This window comes from Daldinia childiae (assembly GCF_008694065.1).
Source record: "Daldinia childiae strain JS-1345 chromosome Unknown Scaffold3, whole genome shotgun sequence".
In the NCBI taxonomy this organism is placed as follows: domain Eukaryota; kingdom Fungi; phylum Ascomycota; class Sordariomycetes; order Xylariales; family Hypoxylaceae; genus Daldinia; species Daldinia childiae.
In genome coordinates this window covers 5,649,774-5,667,042 of record NW_022984644.1, presented here as the reverse complement: position 1 = coordinate 5,667,042, position 17,269 = coordinate 5,649,774, and the positions used below count along the sequence as shown (strand labels likewise).

Here is a 17,269-nt window from a genome sequence, read left to right as displayed (position 1 = left end):
ATCCTCAGAGGTTTACATGGAAGAATTTAAGGCAATAGTGACTACCATATACATAGGACTCGCTAAAACAGGCAAGCCCATTCACATAGTACCTAAATTTTTTTTTCAAACTTACCTAAGGTACGCACCTACAAGCTCAGTAGTTTTCCTTACCTTCCCTTACATATTTCTCTCGCCATGTGTCACTTGCCTCTGCTATTCCTTAGGCATTCATTATCCTCTTGTCCTTCTATTACTCTTCTAGCTTCTCACTATGCCATTACGAGATTGTTGACTGAGTCACTTGCTTTACATATATATTAGGTACCTATGTTAGATGCCATTTGCTTCAGGCCAGTGCGGCTCTCTTCCAATTATAATAGTACCTGATAGACCTGGCAGACATATGTACCTAGGTAGGTAGGTAGGTACCGTAGGTAGGCAGTCACTGATGGTTCAGGCACCCCAAGTTAAAATACACAGTGAGGTTTCCGTCAGTATAAATATAAGTAGACCACAACAGGACATGTAGGCAAGTACGTACCTAGGTACTTACTCTAAGTCCGTACAAGCGCATGCGTCCCCCTTTCTATAATTGGCCCATAGATTCCTGTCAAGCGCAGCCATATTCACTTACCCCACGCCTGCCGTGAGTTTAACTTTGGCGTGACCCACACAAGAAACAACAACCCTTAAAAAATTCTGGCCGCGTCCGAACATCTGGTCTCTCCCATTTCTTCTTCACACCTCTCAATTCCATCAATCTCCAGCTCGTTGTGTCACAACTCACCGATTCCCAACTCTTTCAATCTTCTCTAGGGCACGTAGCCACCCTATTCCTCCCCCGAAATTGTTCAAGAGTTCAATACTGAACCCGAACCCGAACGTCCATTCAACGTCTATAATCGCCTCCTGTCAAGATAATCAACCTACCTTCAACTAATCTCCCAACCAGAAACCATCATTCACAATGGCTACCACTGTGGAGAAAGTTGCTGACGCTGCCGTCAACGACGTTACCAATGCTCTGAGCAATACCTCTCTCGCTGGCAAGGACGAGAACAAGGATGCCGTCCATGCTAGTGCCGCCGAGGGTCGCCGATTGTATATTGGCAACCTCGCATATGCGACAACTGAGGGGGAGTTGAAAGAATTCTTCAAGGGTTACCTTGTGTAAGTCTACATACTGATTTCATTCCTACTAACTATGGAATTGTATCCATGGTTTATGGTGAAATATTTACTTGTTGGCCCATCCTTACCTTGGATTCCCTTGTGCTATATAATGGCCTACACATATGTTCAGCTTCTACTACCCAGTCCCTTTTATTTGTAGGGACTTGAAAATAAGCGGATGTTTACGGTTGTATTATCACAAATGAAAGGCTTATCACAAGGCCGATTTTAAATAATCTCTGGCTATTATCAAGTAAGCTAGTTGAAATTTGGTCTAATTTTTATCACTTAGTGAATCCGTCTCGATTCCGAAGAATCCTCGTACCGACCGCCCCGTTGGCTATGCCTTCGTGGATCTCTCTACCCCCTCCGAGGCCGATCGTGCCATTGCTGAACTCTCCGGTAAGGAGATTCTCGAGCGAAAGGTCTCCGTTCAACTTGCACGCACTCCCCAGCCGGCTGGCGAGAAGGCCGAGGGAGCTACCAACGGCGAGGCTGGTGCCGAAGGCTCTCGGCGCCGATCCTCTGGTCGTGGCCGCGGTCGTGGCCGTGGCCGTGCTGGTCGCGCTGGTCGTGGCGGCCGAACTGTAAGTCTTTGCCTTAATCTGCACATGTTTCAACGGTTATTAACAATATTTAGGAGGGTGGAAAGGACGATGCCCCTACTGAGGCTGGCGCGAATGCTACCACCGCTGCCGATTCTGAGGTTTTGCCTTTGACCGACATCACCAACAAGGCGGATGCTGACAAAGACAAGTCTGCGAAGAAGGGCCCTGCTCGTGAGCGTCGTGAGCGCGGACCGCCTGCTGACGGCATCCCCTCCAAGAACAAGGTTATGGTCGCTAACCTACCCTATGACCTAACCGAGGAGAAGGCAAGTTGTTATTTTGCTGATGGTTAACTCGGCGCCTGCTAACTTTCCAACAGCTTAAGGAACTCTTCAATGATTACCAGCCCTCCTCCGCCAAGATTGCCCTTCGTCCTATCCCGCGATTCATGATCAAGAAGCTCCAGGCTCGCGGCGAGCCCCGCAAGGGTCGTGGTTTCGGCTTCGTCACCCTGGCTTCTGAAGAGCTTCAGCAGAAGGCTGTTGCCGAGATGAACGGCAAGGAGATCGAAGGTCGCGAGATTGCCGTCAAGGTCGCTATTGACAGCCCCGACAAGACGGACGAGGAGGCGAATATTCCTCAGGAGAACGAGGCCAATGGCCAAGAGGCGGCCCCTGCTGCTACTGCTTAGATTATCTAAGCATGTTTCCGACGGCGCATGTTTAATTCTTAACGGAAGATGAATCCAGACAGTCATGTCTTAGTTACGGATACATTATACAGTAGTTGCGCGTCAGTCAGGTTTTACGAGGGATGGCAAGTTTCTTGATTTCACCATAGATAACGAAACCCCACAGAACAGCAGTAATATGGCCTCAGATATCGTCAGCAGCGACTGCCGCATTCTGTATTCGCATTTCTGGCGAAGGTCTGTGTCATGATGCTGCAGTTTTGATACATCTTAATTTTCACGAATGACTTTGACAACCACCTCTCGAGCATTTTCACGGGTTGTACACTAGGTGGACAACGGAGCAGGGGGGTCACGGTGGACTCGGAAAAGTTCTCGCGAGCAAAGAATAGATATGATTGATAACGGATTGATGCATTATGATCTATCATTAGTGAGATGCGTGATTTGGAATGGAATTTTATTGTTTCCGTTTTATTATAACTTGAATCGGACCCTCCATAACGTTCCGTAGTGGCGGAAATGAAGGTTAAAATCGAAGAATGGTAGTGGTTGCGAATTTAGGAATCGGATCGGATCGGCAGCCAACAGTTTTCCAGCATGGATAAGGTAGGTAGCTGGCCCATAGTAAATGGCGAATCCGTTTAAATATTCTAAATCCTTAGTATTGTATAATATTACGCGGATGGAACCGTTTGGAATGTGGTTGGATTAACGCTACTATAGTTAGTAGGTTGCTATGTTATTATTTACTGCATGTAGGTAGGTCATGTTATTATGGTAGGTACATTAGTGATAACTAGTAGAAGGGAAATCTAGACTTTTTGTTTTCCTCTTTTCTAGGCCTACTTACTCTACTGCTATTGTATGTACCTGGTAGGGGATGAGAACGCTAAAACAAGATGTGGAGAATCGGGGTACCTGTCTTGGCCCCCGATATTCCTATTTCATCAAATATCCCTATTTTATCGAAGTCGGCGATTGCGCACGAGTTAAATTAACACCACGTACTACTCGTACTTATACTTGTACTTCATAAATGCTCGTTAATAAAACTGTCCTCACATACGCAAATACCTTCAAATTTTGATTTAATGCTGTTGTCGCTTCGTACACGGCTCTCTCTTACTATCAAGTAGACAATTACTGAATAGAGACTTATATTACTCCCTGCTGTCGCTTCGGCGCAACAATCAGTAATCTACCATGGCCTCTAAAGCTATGTGGGAAGTCGATCCGGAGACCAGATCAAAGGTATGTATTGTTATCTAGTTGAGATTTGAAAAGAATTAATGGCATGGCAATTAGCATAGTTACCTGTCTATCATGATATTAAACACTTGCTAACCGTCAGCTTATCTTTAGCTCCTGGCTATACAAAAGACGAATAACAACAACATCTGCTGCGATTGCAACGCCCCGAACCCGCAATGGGCGTCTCCTAAATTCGGCGTTTTCATCTGCCTCTCTTGCGCTGGCGTTCACCGGGGCCTTGGCGTTCATATCTCGTTCGTTCGTTCCGTTACTATGGACGCGTTCAAGCAGGCCGAGATCGAGCGCATGCGGCTCGGCGGTAATCAGGGATGGAGATCGTTTTTCGAGCAGCACGATGATACTAAGATGCGTGGTTTAAACTGGGACGATGCTACCATTGCGGAGCGATATAGCGGAGAAGTAGGTGAAGAATGGAAAGAAAGGCTTAGCGCCAAGGTTGAGGGTAGGGAATACGTGCCCGGTGAACGAAAAACCACACCGCAGCCTACCACCGCCGCCGCCGCCACAAAGCCGCCTGGTCCAAAACAAATCAGTAGGACCGGAACGCCATTACAAGGCGTGGCAACGAGTGGAAGTCGAACAGCAAGCCCTAATCGACCAGGTGTCAAAGCTAAAGTCGATGATGAATATTTCGCGCGTCTAGGAAAAGAGAACGCGTCTAGGTCGGCGGAATTACCGCCTAGCCAGGGGGGCAAATACGCCGGATTTGGAAATACGCCTGCACCTACAAAGAGTGGTAACGGAGGGCTTCCAGATCTAACGGAGGTGCAGAAGGACCCAGTAGCTGCCTTAACAAAAGGGTTCGGCTGGTTTACAACGACTGTAAGCAAGACGGCTAAAGGAATCAACGATGAATTCATTCAGCCTACGGCTAAGCAGGTAAGCACAAGAGTTTGCATGCTTAGCCACACAACGAAACGAACACAGTTACTAACTCTTACAAACAGCTTTCGGAATCGGACTTTGCAGCACAGGCGAGAGTTGCAGCAGGGAGCGTAGGTAAGGCGGCACAGGCCGGCGCAATGACAGCACAGGAACGGTTTAACCGCTTCGTTGAGGGATCCGACGAGCGAAGGCAAGCCCCGATAGACGAGAGTAAGAAGGCATTCTGGGACGACTTCGCTGCCGCCGCGGATCAACGGCATGGTACCGGGCCTAAGTATAGCTCGGTTGGAACTTCAGCCATGGGAAGAGGAGGAAATAAGAACGCGCCAGCAGCGGCCAAGAAGGACGACGAGTGGGACGACTGGTAGTAGCCGGAAGGGGATTGTCAGTTTATATTACCCAGGTTTAAATGAAGAGACTGCACAGGTATCGGGGTGTGCGATTATACCTATAGACGACGGACACGATGCCATGCTGTATAATTACCTGGTAAGCTAAATGGAGTTCTGGGTAGCGTATATACATGTATTTATTAGAATCAATGTAAAGGGTGCAAATATTCTTTTTTTATGCGACGGTATACATATGAGTAATGGGTAGACACCCAATTACCAAAGTACAACTAATCGTGTTAAATAATTATTCATTATTACCGTTACGATATACTGTACTGAAATGCCATATATATCCAAATTACCGTTGAATTATACGCACAAGAAGATATTTTAAATAAGGAGGTTATTTACAAGTAGACAGACCATCATGTGGGGCCTATTTGGCCGAGGTTTTTTACAGTAGAAGCGCGGCTATCGCCGGTCTCGGTCGCGGATTTTCCTGCGTCATTGAACGGAGCTTCAATTAAAGTTAGCCGAAGCATTGAATCCGACAAGGGACAAGAGACATAAGCTCACTTATACTTTCACTTCTCCTTTCGCTTTTTAATAGACAGCCAGCATAGTTGCGAACTCGCCATGTCAGCATTACGTATTCTCGTGCCCATAAAGAGGGTAATTGACTATGCGGTAAGAATTAATTAACTCCTACACTTTCTGCACGTAAGGGCAACAATAGAACGAGGGAGTAAGCTAATGGTCGTATTTCCTATCCGCAGGTCAAACCCCGCGTCAATAAGGCGCAGACGGGCGTCGAAACGGCCGGCGTCAAGCACTCGATGAACCCGTTCGACGAGCTTTCGGTCGAGGAGTCGGTGCGGATCCGTGAGAAAAAGTCAGCGCCGGGAGGCGTTGAAGACATCTGCGTGATCTCGGCAGGTCCTGCGAAGGCCGCGGACGTACTGCGCACGGCGATGGCGATGGGCGCGGACCGTGGCATCCACGTAGACGTCAAGGAGGGCGAAGACCTAGAGCCGCTCAGCGTAGCTAAGTTGCTCAAGGCCACTGTCGAGAAGGAAAAGAGCAACTTGGTCATCCTCGGCAAGCAGAGCATCGACGACGATGCGGCGCAGACAGGACAGATGCTAGCGGGGTTGCTAGGGTGGCCCCAGGCTACACAGGCTAGCAAAGTCACGTTTGGCGCTGGCGATACGGTCGAGGTCACGAAAGAGGTTGACGGCGGCGCGGAAACGGTGCGCGCGAAGTTACCGATGGTTATCACGACGGATTTGCGCCTTAATGAGCCCCGCTATGCGAGCTTGCCGAATATTATGAAGGCGAAGAAGAAGCCGCTTGTCAAGATGAGCTTGAGTGATTTAGGCATTTCGAATGAGAGACGGCTTAAGATTGTTAAAGTTACAGGTACGATTTTTATATATTATGTTGTCTTACTAAGACCTTTCCTCTTGTAGTCTATACTAACTTTTTTACTATAGAACCGCCGCCGAGAGAAGGTGGTGGCAAGGTTGAGGATGTGGATGGGTTGATTTCGAAGTTGAAGGAGCTGGGAGCGATATAACGAATGAATAGAGAGCATTGCTTTAAAAATATCTAAGTTAACTTTCATATATAACTATGGGCTATGGTGAAGCTTAAACGTAGGTATGTAGATATGGGATATTCTATTTCTACGATGAATGAAGCCAACTATACGGTTTTCGTGTCCGATAAAGGGGCTTCGGGGAAACCTACACTTCAATAGTTTTCACGTCTGGATGGTTATCATATTGCTGAGAGCGTCTTGGTTATCTACCTGGGTAGATGTGGAATCTATAAAATCGCGAGATTGGCAAATGAAGATATATTGAATCAAGACAAGTAGGAATTGCTCAGAATCATATCGCTCAAATTCACAAATGCCCAAGCGTGTAAACCTCCTTTTCCCTCGATACTACATGTAACTATGGCTTCTCATAAAGTTGTTTCTAGGTATCCGATTTTCGGTATAGTAGGGAGAAAATAATATTGCAGTTCCACAAATAATGTTTATAAGTGTTGAACTAACTCATTGATCGGTGTACTAGTAGAGCAAGTAATGTCCTTCCGCGCTCATATGACGAGAGGGTTGGAGTTTTCACAGCGACAAGAGCCAATCGCAAGGGATTGGCTTTATGTACGAATTGGGGACATGGTTAATTTATTTATGTGCGTGACATAAGGGAGTTAAGGGATGCATCGGACTTGACTAATCTGTACTACTTAAATATCGATATTCTAATGCTGTTGCAGCATTTGCATACTGCTAGCGATTGTGGTGGGAAAGTATATCACGGCAAAGTCAACATCGTCACAAAGGTTTACATGTGCGGTAGAAATTACAAGTATCTTATAACTAGTAAAAGTAAAATAATTTAACTATTGTGATTCGATTGTGTAATTTAACCGCATACATTAGGTACACTATCTGAAGTTAGTAAACGCTATTTTGGCCTTTCTTTGCTGTAGACAGTATCCGGTCTACGTCAGAGCGTTGAGGTCGTTGATAGGCCGAAAACGGCCTATAGTAAATTTTTTTTTTTCACTCTTCCGTCTGGCGGGCCTTGACAAGCCAATGTACCCTAGAGATAAGGTAACGGTATTACAGTGTGTAACACAGAATTACAACATATTTAATTGGACTATTCAATATTAAATATGGGGCGGTACTGCATGGTTAGCTTGGGAATATCGGAAACCAGTCAGATCGCACAACCTTGAATTCTTAGTCCCCCGCTATGAAAACACCTTTTTTTTTCTTCTTTCCCCAGTCCCCTTTAAAAACTAACGGTATTCCCCCAATCCGCCTTATTACTATCGGTATTCTTTAGAACCTCTAAACTCTCCCCCTTCCAATTGAGTCATCCTCTAATTCTCCTGCCTCTTCTGGTTGGAACTATCCACGTTGCCCTTATGAACGGGCGCTCGTCAGTCTTCACATCCCAGGTACGTTCAACGAAAGATGACCTCATTCTAACTGTCCCTCCAATTCGACTCATGAAAATATATCCACTCTCACCACGCTATTCGATTTATACCTTATCATTTTATACTATTTTATCTGTCTGTTATCACTTTAGCCATTGCAATTGCTAACTATATCGCCACAGGATTATATCTCTGGTTTGTTTCACTTCACGAATCTGACTCACCGCTTTCGAGACTAACATATATCTAGACCACTTGTGGCGGGCTCTCTCCGCTTAAAGGAGGCCATTGAATAACCTCTTTAGCTCGAACCTTTAATTTACCACTTCAGAACATCATGTTCTCACGATTAGCCCTGAAGGCTGCGAAGCCTGCAGCATTCAGTGCTGCTAGCCTCTCGGCACGGGCCCGATTCCTCTCCACCACCGGCAACTTTGCGGCCCAGGCTATCCAGGGTAGCACGGGCAGGCAGATGCCTCAGACCTTATCCCGGGCTACGAAACCTGCTTCTGGCATGGAGGCTACACTCACTCTCCGAGTACGTTGCAACTACGGTAGACCTTGACGATCACTATATGCTGACGGAGAAAAAGGATGGGCCTATTTTCCACGGAACGGCTTTCGGAGCTAACTCTAACATCTCTGGCGAGGCCGTCTTTACGACTTCTCTTGTCGGTTACCCGGAGTCGATGACCGATCCCTCGTACCGAGGCCAGATTCTCGTCTTCACTCAGCCATTGATTGGAAACTACGGTGTTCCCTCTAACGAGCGTGACCAGTGGAACCTTCTAAGGCACTTCGAGTCTCCTCATATTCAGTGCGCAGGAATTGTTGTTGCCGATTTCGCCGAGAAATACAGCCACTGGACCGCGGTGGAGAGTTTGGGTGACTGGTGTGCCCGAGAGGGTATTCCGGCCATCTCGGGTGTCGATACTCGTGCCATCGTCACTCACCTACGAGAGCAGGGTTCTTCCCTCGCTAGGATCTCTGTTGGCGATGAATACGACGCAGACGAAGACGAAAGCTTCGTTGATCCTGGCCAGATTAACCTTGTGAAGCGGGTCAGTACTAAGGCCCCCTTTGTTGTGGAGGCCCACAACCCCAAGTATCATATCGCGTTACTTGACTGTGGTGTCAAGGAGAATATCCTCCGGAGCTTGGTGAGCCGTGGGGCTAGCGTAACGGTGTTCCCCTACGATTTCAAGATTCAGAAGGTCGCCGACAATTTTGATGGTGTATTCATTTCCAACGGCCCTGGCGATCCGACCCATTGCCAAGCTACCGTACATAACCTCAACGTGCTGATGGAAACTTCCCAAGTGCCCATTATGGGTATCTGTTTAGGCCACCAGCTACTGGCTCTAGCCACTGGAGCTCGAACCATCAAGCTGAAGTATGGTAACCGGGCACACAACATCCCGGCTCTAGATATGACAACCGGGCAGTGCCACATCACTAGCCAGAACCACGGCTATGCTGTCGATGCCAGCACGTTGGGTAGCGAATGGAAGGAGTATTTCGTTAATCTTAATGACGGTAGTAATGAAGGTAGGATATTTTTATATGTTTTTATGTTGCTTGCAAGTTACTAATACAATGCTATAGGCATGCGCCACATCTCCCGACCAATCTTCTCAACCCAGTTCCACCCCGAAGCTAGGGGTGGTCCTATGGATAGCTCCTACCTCTTCGACAAGTACATTGAAGATGTGATGGCCTTCAAGGCGTGCCAGGCTGTTTACAAGGATAACAGGCCGTCCCAGTTCATGCTTGACATTCTAAGCAAGGAACGCGTTGGTGTTCAACCGGAGCCTTTGGCTAGCGCTGCTTAGAAAGTCCGTTTTTGGTAGGGGTATACATGGGTATTTTTTGACTTATCAGGGACCGATTGGGTCAGGATTGTGTCATAAAGGAGTTGATGGATTCCAAATTAAATATAAAATAAAATAAAATAAAATAGCAAAATGCGTTGTCCTTGATTCATTCATATATCTCCTTGTAACGACTAACTGTAGAATGGAATAAATGAAATATGCATAAGGGTAGGTAGTCTAAAACGTACCTACCTATTATGTTTAATAGCACCTTATAACGTATGTAGAACTTGTAGGAGTCTACCTGCCTCCTTTTTGTTTCTATTACGTTAATATCACTATAAGTACCTAACGTATGCCCAAGTTAGGTACAAGTAGGTCCTTCCTATGATATAGTCACATATATTAAGTTTTATCTCTTTCTTCTCGTCTCATATATAGCAGTACTCCTTCCGTCTGCTGAGCGACTTGAGGAGAGAACATGCAAGTACCTAGAACATAAAGCTATTAGCACTTTCCACTAAGTACCTCCTACATATGTAGGTTAGGTAAGGTACCTAGGTAATATATTACAACTAATAATAGTTGGCATGTATTTATACTCTACATTGTTAACCTCTTACATATTAAAAGTCACCAGCATTCTATCGTCTTATCTTAAGGTATTGATTGCAATCGCTCCAAACATATTTCTATATTTTTAGATAATGGAGACTGCCTTAATAGGTAATCCCGATTCGTTCGCCCAGTCGGGATTCGATGCAAATTACATTCCCAGTTTTATTACCGAGCAAAATACGATACCCAGGGAGCACGTCTTGAAGAACTTCATCATTGGCATCTCTGGTAGCATCGCATCCGGAAAGACGACTTTGGCTCTCCTCTTAGATGCCGTTATCCAGGAGGCCATCACGATAAAGCCCTTATCCCCTACAGATGCCTAGCATGGATCTGTTCCAGGCTTTCAACCTCGTCACGCCATAATCCACGAAGAAAGTTTCCAGATACCCAAAGAAGAGCTAGTTAAAACCAAATTAGTACATTATGTCCCCCTGGCCGCATAGGCTGAGGACCAGGGCGACAGACAGTCAGGATACATAGACATCTCGAGATCCCCAACCCTTAACGTCATCAATTTTTGCCAAGCTAAATGCTACAATACAGAATTGTTCGCCCGCATGATCTTCGATTCAGACCACATATTTGACACTACGGGGAAATACTACTTTTGGGACGACCAGGACCAAGCTTCCCTCGCGGGCCGAGCTCTTTCGCAGCTCTCATGGACTGTCATAGTGAGGGCGGCCAAGGTCCTGGAAGCTAGTATGCGCGCTGTTCTCCCGCCTTCGAGAATTTCCTCCTTCTTGCGTGAGCATGTGCTGCTAGAAGAAGGTGAGCGACCCGTTGTGTCTAGACGGTTCACAATCGTCGAAGGGTCTTTGCTGCTCGCTCGCAAAGATGAGGATGTGTTCGGCTGGGCACCCCGGGGAAGCGACAGCGACTCGCTACGGAACTTGAGATGCATACAAGACCACCTCGACGTGTGTCTGTATTTGAAACTGCCCCGTACGGCATCATATAATAATCGCTTCCTAGACCCAAAGTACAAAGAAGCGGTATGGGGCTTTGGCGGAACCGGGGAGTACTGGCGGAGCCGTGCGTATTTTTGGAATGTTGCTTGGTACGTTATCCATCCGCCTCCTTTTTACCTTGGGAACTTACCCTTCCTTAGTTTACTTTACCTTACCTTGCCTACATCTTTAACTACAGACAAACCCCCTTACCACCTCATCTCTTTCTATTATCATGATGCCCCTGCATTTATATTTCATTCGGGACTAACCTGACCCCTTTTATCGTCTAGGCCGCAGCATAAGACGTACCACGAACATATCGACAAGCGATTGGCTTCGATTAATTCCAAAGGGACTTTGAAGGGCATGGACGTGCGACCGGAAGACGTGGTATCCCTCGAAGACACACTGATGTGGGCTTCCGAGATTGTTGGTACCAAATTAGGGAGGAGGTTGCTCCTGGATTATTACATAGAGAAGGGGGGCATCGTATGATTACCTAAAATAAATACTCTCGCTATGTGTCTGGTCCTTTCCGGGAGTCTTCATCGATTCGCTATGCGGGAGTAGGAGAGGTATTATCAATGGGCTTTGGGATGGGTATTGACTAGAGCTACGTTAGGAAGTACTTATCTGGTTAGTTGGGAACCTTCTTCACGAAGTCAGGAGAAGAAAAGGTGATGATACATAGGTTAAGCCACCGGCTTCAATTTGGGTTTTTGGCCTTTTTTTTTTTTGGAATGAAACGTCCTCTATTAGCACGCGCTTTGCGCATTTGCCTATACTACCTACATAGCTAGGCGCCCGTCTGTCTTATAGTAACTCGTGATGCTATTTGCCAATAGGGCTAGGCCGGGCCAGGCTTGCTTTGCTTTGCTTTGCTTTGCTAACTTGCTTGCTCTCTCGGACTGGGTATCCTTCCTTCCCTTCCCTCCTTATACAAATGCGTCGATGCGTCCGTCCCGTTCTGCCTTTGCGATGATGCTGTTTCCGTATGTGCTTTCTCTCTGTACTCCATAAATGCTTTAAGACCTTTACTCTTTTTTTAGACTTTCCGCGAATGCTCTCACGCAATGGTACGTTTCTGGTTTGATTGATTATCTTCGTTCTCTTTTTTTTTTTTCATATACAGGCACTCTCACGTGTTTAGCAAACCAGCAATAACTCACGTAACTAACTCACTTGGCCGTTCAACCTCGAGTCCATCTTACAGCGGGTTGGTTAGTTAGTAACGACTGTAGCTATCTCGTCGATTTGGCCTATCTCGGCCATGGCCGTGACCGTCGCGACGGCTCCCTCTATCGTCGGGGTATCGCGAGCGTCCGTTAGGGCCGGATGCTGAGGAATCTCCGGGTCGGAACCGGTCGCCGCCTCGAGGGACGCCGTGGAAGATGGGCATGCCGCCACGTCGTCTGCCACCGCCTCGACGACCACGTCCGGGTTCGCGGGCTGGTTCGCGAACTGGTTCACGTGCCGGCTCCCGTCCTGGCTCGCGTCTCTGCTCGCGCTCGCGCTGGCGCTCCCTGTGCGGCGGGCGGATGCCAAGGAAAATCTCTGGGCCTCTGTCGACGAGTGTTTCGCCGTTCTCGAAATAGTAACGCTTGTACTCCTTGCCGAAGTCTCGATCGAAATCCTTGGTCTTGGCTGCTGCGATCGTGTCAAGTCGTCGTTTGACCAGATCGTCTGGAGCGGGCTGGTATGTAACGCTAGGGCGCGCGTTCGTCGATTGACCGGGCTGTTCTAGTCTTCCCGCTCTGCTCGGGTGCGATGCGGGCGCACGGGTTGAGTTGAAATTGCGTGGGCCTGTGGGCGCGCCTTCAACACCCGGGAATGGTCGGGAAGGGCCGGTGGGGATGGAAAGTTTGCGCTCGGGCTGAGGTTCTGGTGCTAGAGGTGCTTGTTTTGTAGTAGGGCCGGCGCCGTCGAATTCTTCAAGTTTAACAATTACGTTACCGTCTTCATCGTTGTCGTACATGACCTCGTAGCGATTGGTCGAACCGCGCCCTCCGGTAGATGTCTGCTCCATATCAACCCACTCCGTGAAGCGCTCTGACGGAATGAAGTCAACCCACAAAGCCTTGCGGTTGGTTTCGTCGGGCCAGACGCGGTTGTGAAGTGCGGTACGTACCCTTGAGGCAGATGAGATGGTGTTGAACACTACAAACGCATGTGTTCGGATAGTGTCAAGGTAAAAGTCAACAATAGTACCTTCTTCGATGGGAGCACCCATCGGCGTAGCGAGGTCTAGCAGGTGGTCCTTGACTGTCTGCGGTCGAAGAGGTCTCATAAAGTTCTTAATGTACAGTGCAGAGGTCGCGGGGTGGATGGACGGCTCTACGTCTCGTTCTATCTCAGCCGGGTGTGCGGTGTAAGGTTGTTCTCGAGAAGGCTCATCTTCGGGGGTTTCTTCCAAGGTTGCCTGAGTCTTATTCGTTACCACTTCTACAGCATGTCCATTTTGAACGTCGGGGTTAGTATCATCTGCCGGTGTTGAATGAACGACACCGTTGCTGTGTTCGCGCTCGATTGGCGCTTCATCCTGAGCGCCCTCCATCTCGATATCGGGGGGAGTCTGGATTACGCTCTCCTTCTTTTCTTCTTGAGGTTCTACCACTGCATCAATTTTCTCTTCGGTCGAGCTTGCGACGCGATCCTCCTGGCTATCTCGACTCTCTTGTCTAGCTCTCTTATGTGCTACTCCGTCGGCGGATGGCGCAGGGCTTAGAGATCTTCGCTTTCGCTTTTGTGAATCCTGTATTAGTTCGGTAATTTGTAGCGGCGTCTCGCTGGCCGATGATTCTAGAGCGGCTTGCGTCTCAATAACGGCGGGTGCGGATACTTCCTGTGCTGGTACAGCTTCAGCTTCAGCTTCGGCTTCGGACTGCTTAGGAGATTCATCAGGAGGACTTGACTCGGAAACTTTTGGAGCTTCCGTTACTTCTGGAGTTTCCGTTGCTTCAGGGGCTATCTCCACCAGTTGTGACTCCCCATTAATAACCTCGGGCTCTTCAGGGGCTTCATCTGAAGATTGGGAAGCAGCTCTTTCGGAATCAGCAGCTTCTAGGCGTGCTACCAAGTCCGCCTTAAGACCATTTTGCGGTAGGCCTAGGCGCTTCAATTCCGATTTTAGGTCGACGACCTTGAGTTTGTTCCAATCTGTAGCCATATTGTAGTAAAATAGATCTACGAAAAATTGCACATTGCCTGGATACAAATCTTCATAGAAAAGGAAAAAGGTGTTTGAGAATTAGAAGCGCGGTGTGTGTATAGTCGGAGGTCGATAAAAAGGACGAGAATGCTGGTAAAAGTGGCTGCGAACAAAGAGAGTTGAAATCCGCAAGTTAAAAAAGGCCGGAATCAGTCATCAATAATGTAGTAAAAATGAATATAATACTCAAGTGATGCTATTCTTAAAAGTTGATATGTTGACAAGAAGACTTAAAAAGAGGTGTGCGAAGTGTGTGAAGTGATCTTGAATATGGGATTGGGTTTAATGCAGTTCTAAGTTGGGCGTCGCGTGTGTCGCGGTCTCGCAGACAAAATTTCAAAAATCAGGCGAACAGTTGAATTCCAGCTGTCAGTGCCCAGAGCTTCATAGGAGCTTTAAGTGCAGGTGGCACATAGCATCATAGGTGCCTAGTAAGGTTAGGTAGCCTCCTTTTTTAATTGGATCTATCTCTACATGGGAAGATGCGCCATACTACACTAGGACTAGCGCATCGATATTGCAGCTTAAGTACATAGGTACATGTTGTGCAAGTCTCACTTATATCTTAAGCTAAAGTGTGTTCAACAGGTACAACCTTCTAACTTATAGCTACTCATAGAAACGACGTAGCGCGGCTTCCTTCTATTTAATATCTATAAGAAAATTATTTAAAACAAATGTAAGTTTAGCTTAGGTTAAGTACCTAATAATTCTTGAAATCACCGTAAGCAACGGATAGAGAAACTTTAGAAAGAGGTATGTTGCTAGTCACAAGCTCACCGGAAACAAACAGCCAAGTAATATCCTCATATCTCACATTTCATATCTGCCCTCTCTACGCCATTATAATTATTATCATAATTCGGCGTTGTCGATCCGGCCAAAGACGGCATTAGCGCTATGTGCAAGACATGAATAATCCGTTAATCCCCGTTGGTCGGTAATCAGTGTTGCCTTATCCTTGACTCTATCACCGTGAGAAATTCAGCTAGATGGCCGTACCGGTTAGTCTGGTCCTATTCATAACTCACGCAACTCTCACCATATTCCCTTGCCGATTACACTACGGCTTCGCAGAAGCTTGTAATAAACCATCAATATGACTGGTTCCCATAGTTGGCATTCACGCAAAGTACCCAAAAACAGCTCTATCAGTAATGCCAAAACACATGACAATTTACAAGCAGACAAGGTTATTTGCGGCCGTATTACCAAACCCGTCTCTAACAAAGAGAAATTCCATGGACGACAAGTTAGAATCAAAGATGAAGATGATACGATTCAAGCTCTCGCTACGGGGGCGCAAGCGAGCCAGCTGATGGAGGAAAACGATGAGCTTGATGAGGATATCCAGGACTCCATTGAGGTAGCTCTCGATTATGAAGGAGACAGCGAAGATAGCGAGGGTAGCGAGGTGGATAAGCTCTCAGTACATACCGCGGAAAATACTTCGAGCTATCTGGATAATACCGTACAAGAGGCAATAGAGACGGATGGGTCGCAGAGTGACACGTCCCATCAAAGCAATCTAGCTGAGTCTTCTATTGGTGAAGAGACAACTCAGGACCACGACCCAAAAGGAGGATGGCGCTATGAACAAGTTTTCCTCAACCAGGTTTTAAAGGCGCGAGACGAATACACTCTAATGCCGACAACCTGGCGAATGCACTTTCGAGGCGTTCCTCTACCCGAAGGCTTGTTCTACATCAAGACTCATGCTGTAAGCACTCGACCACGAATATACGCGCGCACAGATAAGCTAGAATATCAAGGTACGTTAATATTAGTAAATTTAATTTAAATATCGATACTCATATTTTACAGGTGCTACAGCACTTCGCAAGCTGATGGATATTCATGGACGAGTTCGCGATCTCCGAAGGGCGCAAAAGTCACATCTAGATGAACAACATAATAATAGATGCGGACGCAGACTTGTCAATCAAATTAAGCAAACACTTACGCAGGCCTTACGATGGTCTGCAACCGACGGAAACATCAGAAAATATCGCCGTGATTTCGAGCCCAATATTGTGATACTAGAGATGAATGACGAAAATAAGTCGGACATGGACGTAGTCATCCAAACCGAAATGACGAAGCTAGCTACGTGGTGGCGAGATAAACTAGCCCTCGTGCCTGGAGAAGTACGACCAGAGGCGCCTGTACTGTTTTGTTTCGTTATTTTCAAGCATATTGTGTTCATCGTCACAATGGACGCCCAAAACCCGGATGCTGTCTGCCATATTCCGTGTCGACTGAACCTGTCGGAAGAGAACCAGTATCAATGGAACGCCTTAGCAATTATGGTTACCATCTGCTGGGCCAGAGACCTTTACATAGATATGATGGACCGTTTACTAGTAGGTGTGGACTATGACGAAGGCAAGCATTCGAGCGACCCAGATGCTTAATAGGTCTGAGCCAAAAGTGCAGAGAAACCTGAATGTGTGTCTGACAGATTCTATGAACAAAATGAGAAATACTGAAACCAGGTACTCGGACAAGATACTTATTGTTATTGTTGTTGTTGTTGTTGTTTACGGCAAGGTATGTTGAGGTTTGATCACAAGATACCGGAATAGCAGTAATAGTAAGGAGTGACGTTATGTTTTTCATGTACTCGAGTAAAATAAAACAACAAGCTATTCAAGTCGGACATCGCATTGTAATTTTCCTTGTTCTTGTAAGATATACATTACTTGCAGTCAATTAATTGACTATGTGTTCTCTCAACTACCTAAGTAGCTTAAAAATGCTATTTTATGCTTGATTATCCCGTATGGTATTTCGTCTCATCTCTTTGATAGCATTTAAATACTT

At 46.8% G+C, this 17,269-nt stretch overlaps 7 protein-coding genes across 7 annotated transcripts; 6 read left to right on the top strand and 1 right to left on the bottom strand.

Annotated features, from left to right (window-relative positions):
* Positions 1-949: 949 nt before the first annotated feature.
* GL218_04257 (Single-stranded TG1-3 DNA-binding protein) lies at positions 950-2,394 on the top strand (the record flags this gene model as incomplete). The annotated part of the gene is made up of 4 exons (XM_033580849.1): positions 950-1,152; positions 1,448-1,742; positions 1,796-2,029; positions 2,083-2,394. 4 exons carry the CDS (start codon positions 950-952, stop codon positions 2,392-2,394), a joined length of 1,044 nt encoding a protein of 347 aa, XP_033436919.1.
* Positions 2,395-3,600: 1,206 nt separating this feature from the next.
* GL218_04256 (ADP-ribosylation factor GTPase-activating protein GCS1) lies at positions 3,601-4,922 on the top strand (the record flags this gene model as incomplete). Its single annotated transcript, XM_033580848.1, has 3 exons — positions 3,601-3,648; positions 3,760-4,548; positions 4,617-4,922. 3 exons carry the CDS (start codon positions 3,601-3,603, stop codon positions 4,920-4,922), a joined length of 1,143 nt encoding a protein of 380 aa, XP_033436920.1.
* Positions 4,923-5,525: 603 nt separating this feature from the next.
* GL218_04255 (Electron transfer flavoprotein subunit beta) lies at positions 5,526-6,465 on the top strand (the record flags this gene model as incomplete). Its single annotated transcript, XM_033580847.1, has 3 exons — positions 5,526-5,576; positions 5,666-6,308; positions 6,383-6,465. The coding sequence occupies 3 exons, from the start codon at positions 5,526-5,528 to the stop codon at positions 6,463-6,465; spliced, it is 777 nt and encodes a 258-aa protein (XP_033437264.1).
* A 1,722-nt stretch (positions 6,466-8,187) lies between these two features.
* GL218_04254 (Carbamoyl-phosphate synthase arginine-specific small chain) lies at positions 8,188-9,682 on the top strand (the record flags this gene model as incomplete). Its single annotated transcript, XM_033580846.1, has 3 exons — positions 8,188-8,388; positions 8,444-9,398; positions 9,456-9,682. 3 exons carry the CDS (start codon positions 8,188-8,190, stop codon positions 9,680-9,682), a joined length of 1,383 nt encoding a protein of 460 aa, XP_033436918.1.
* Positions 9,683-10,842: 1,160 nt separating this feature from the next.
* GL218_04253 (uncharacterized protein) lies at positions 10,843-11,733 on the top strand (the record flags this gene model as incomplete). Its single annotated transcript, XM_033580845.1, has 2 exons — positions 10,843-11,345; positions 11,529-11,733. The coding sequence occupies 2 exons, from the start codon at positions 10,843-10,845 to the stop codon at positions 11,731-11,733; spliced, it is 708 nt and encodes a 235-aa protein (XP_033436923.1).
* Positions 11,734-12,463: 730 nt separating this feature from the next.
* GL218_04252 (putative sap domain-containing protein) lies at positions 12,464-14,404 on the bottom strand (the record flags this gene model as incomplete). The annotated part of the gene is made up of 1 exon (XM_033580844.1): positions 12,464-14,404. One exon carries the CDS (start codon positions 14,402-14,404, stop codon positions 12,464-12,466), a length of 1,941 nt encoding a protein of 646 aa, XP_033436924.1.
* A 1,141-nt stretch (positions 14,405-15,545) lies between these two features.
* GL218_04251 (uncharacterized protein) lies at positions 15,546-16,860 on the top strand (the record flags this gene model as incomplete). Its single annotated transcript, XM_033580843.1, has 2 exons — positions 15,546-16,218; positions 16,271-16,860. 2 exons carry the CDS (start codon positions 15,546-15,548, stop codon positions 16,858-16,860), a joined length of 1,263 nt encoding a protein of 420 aa, XP_033436921.1.
* Positions 16,861-17,269: the final 409 nt, after the last annotated feature.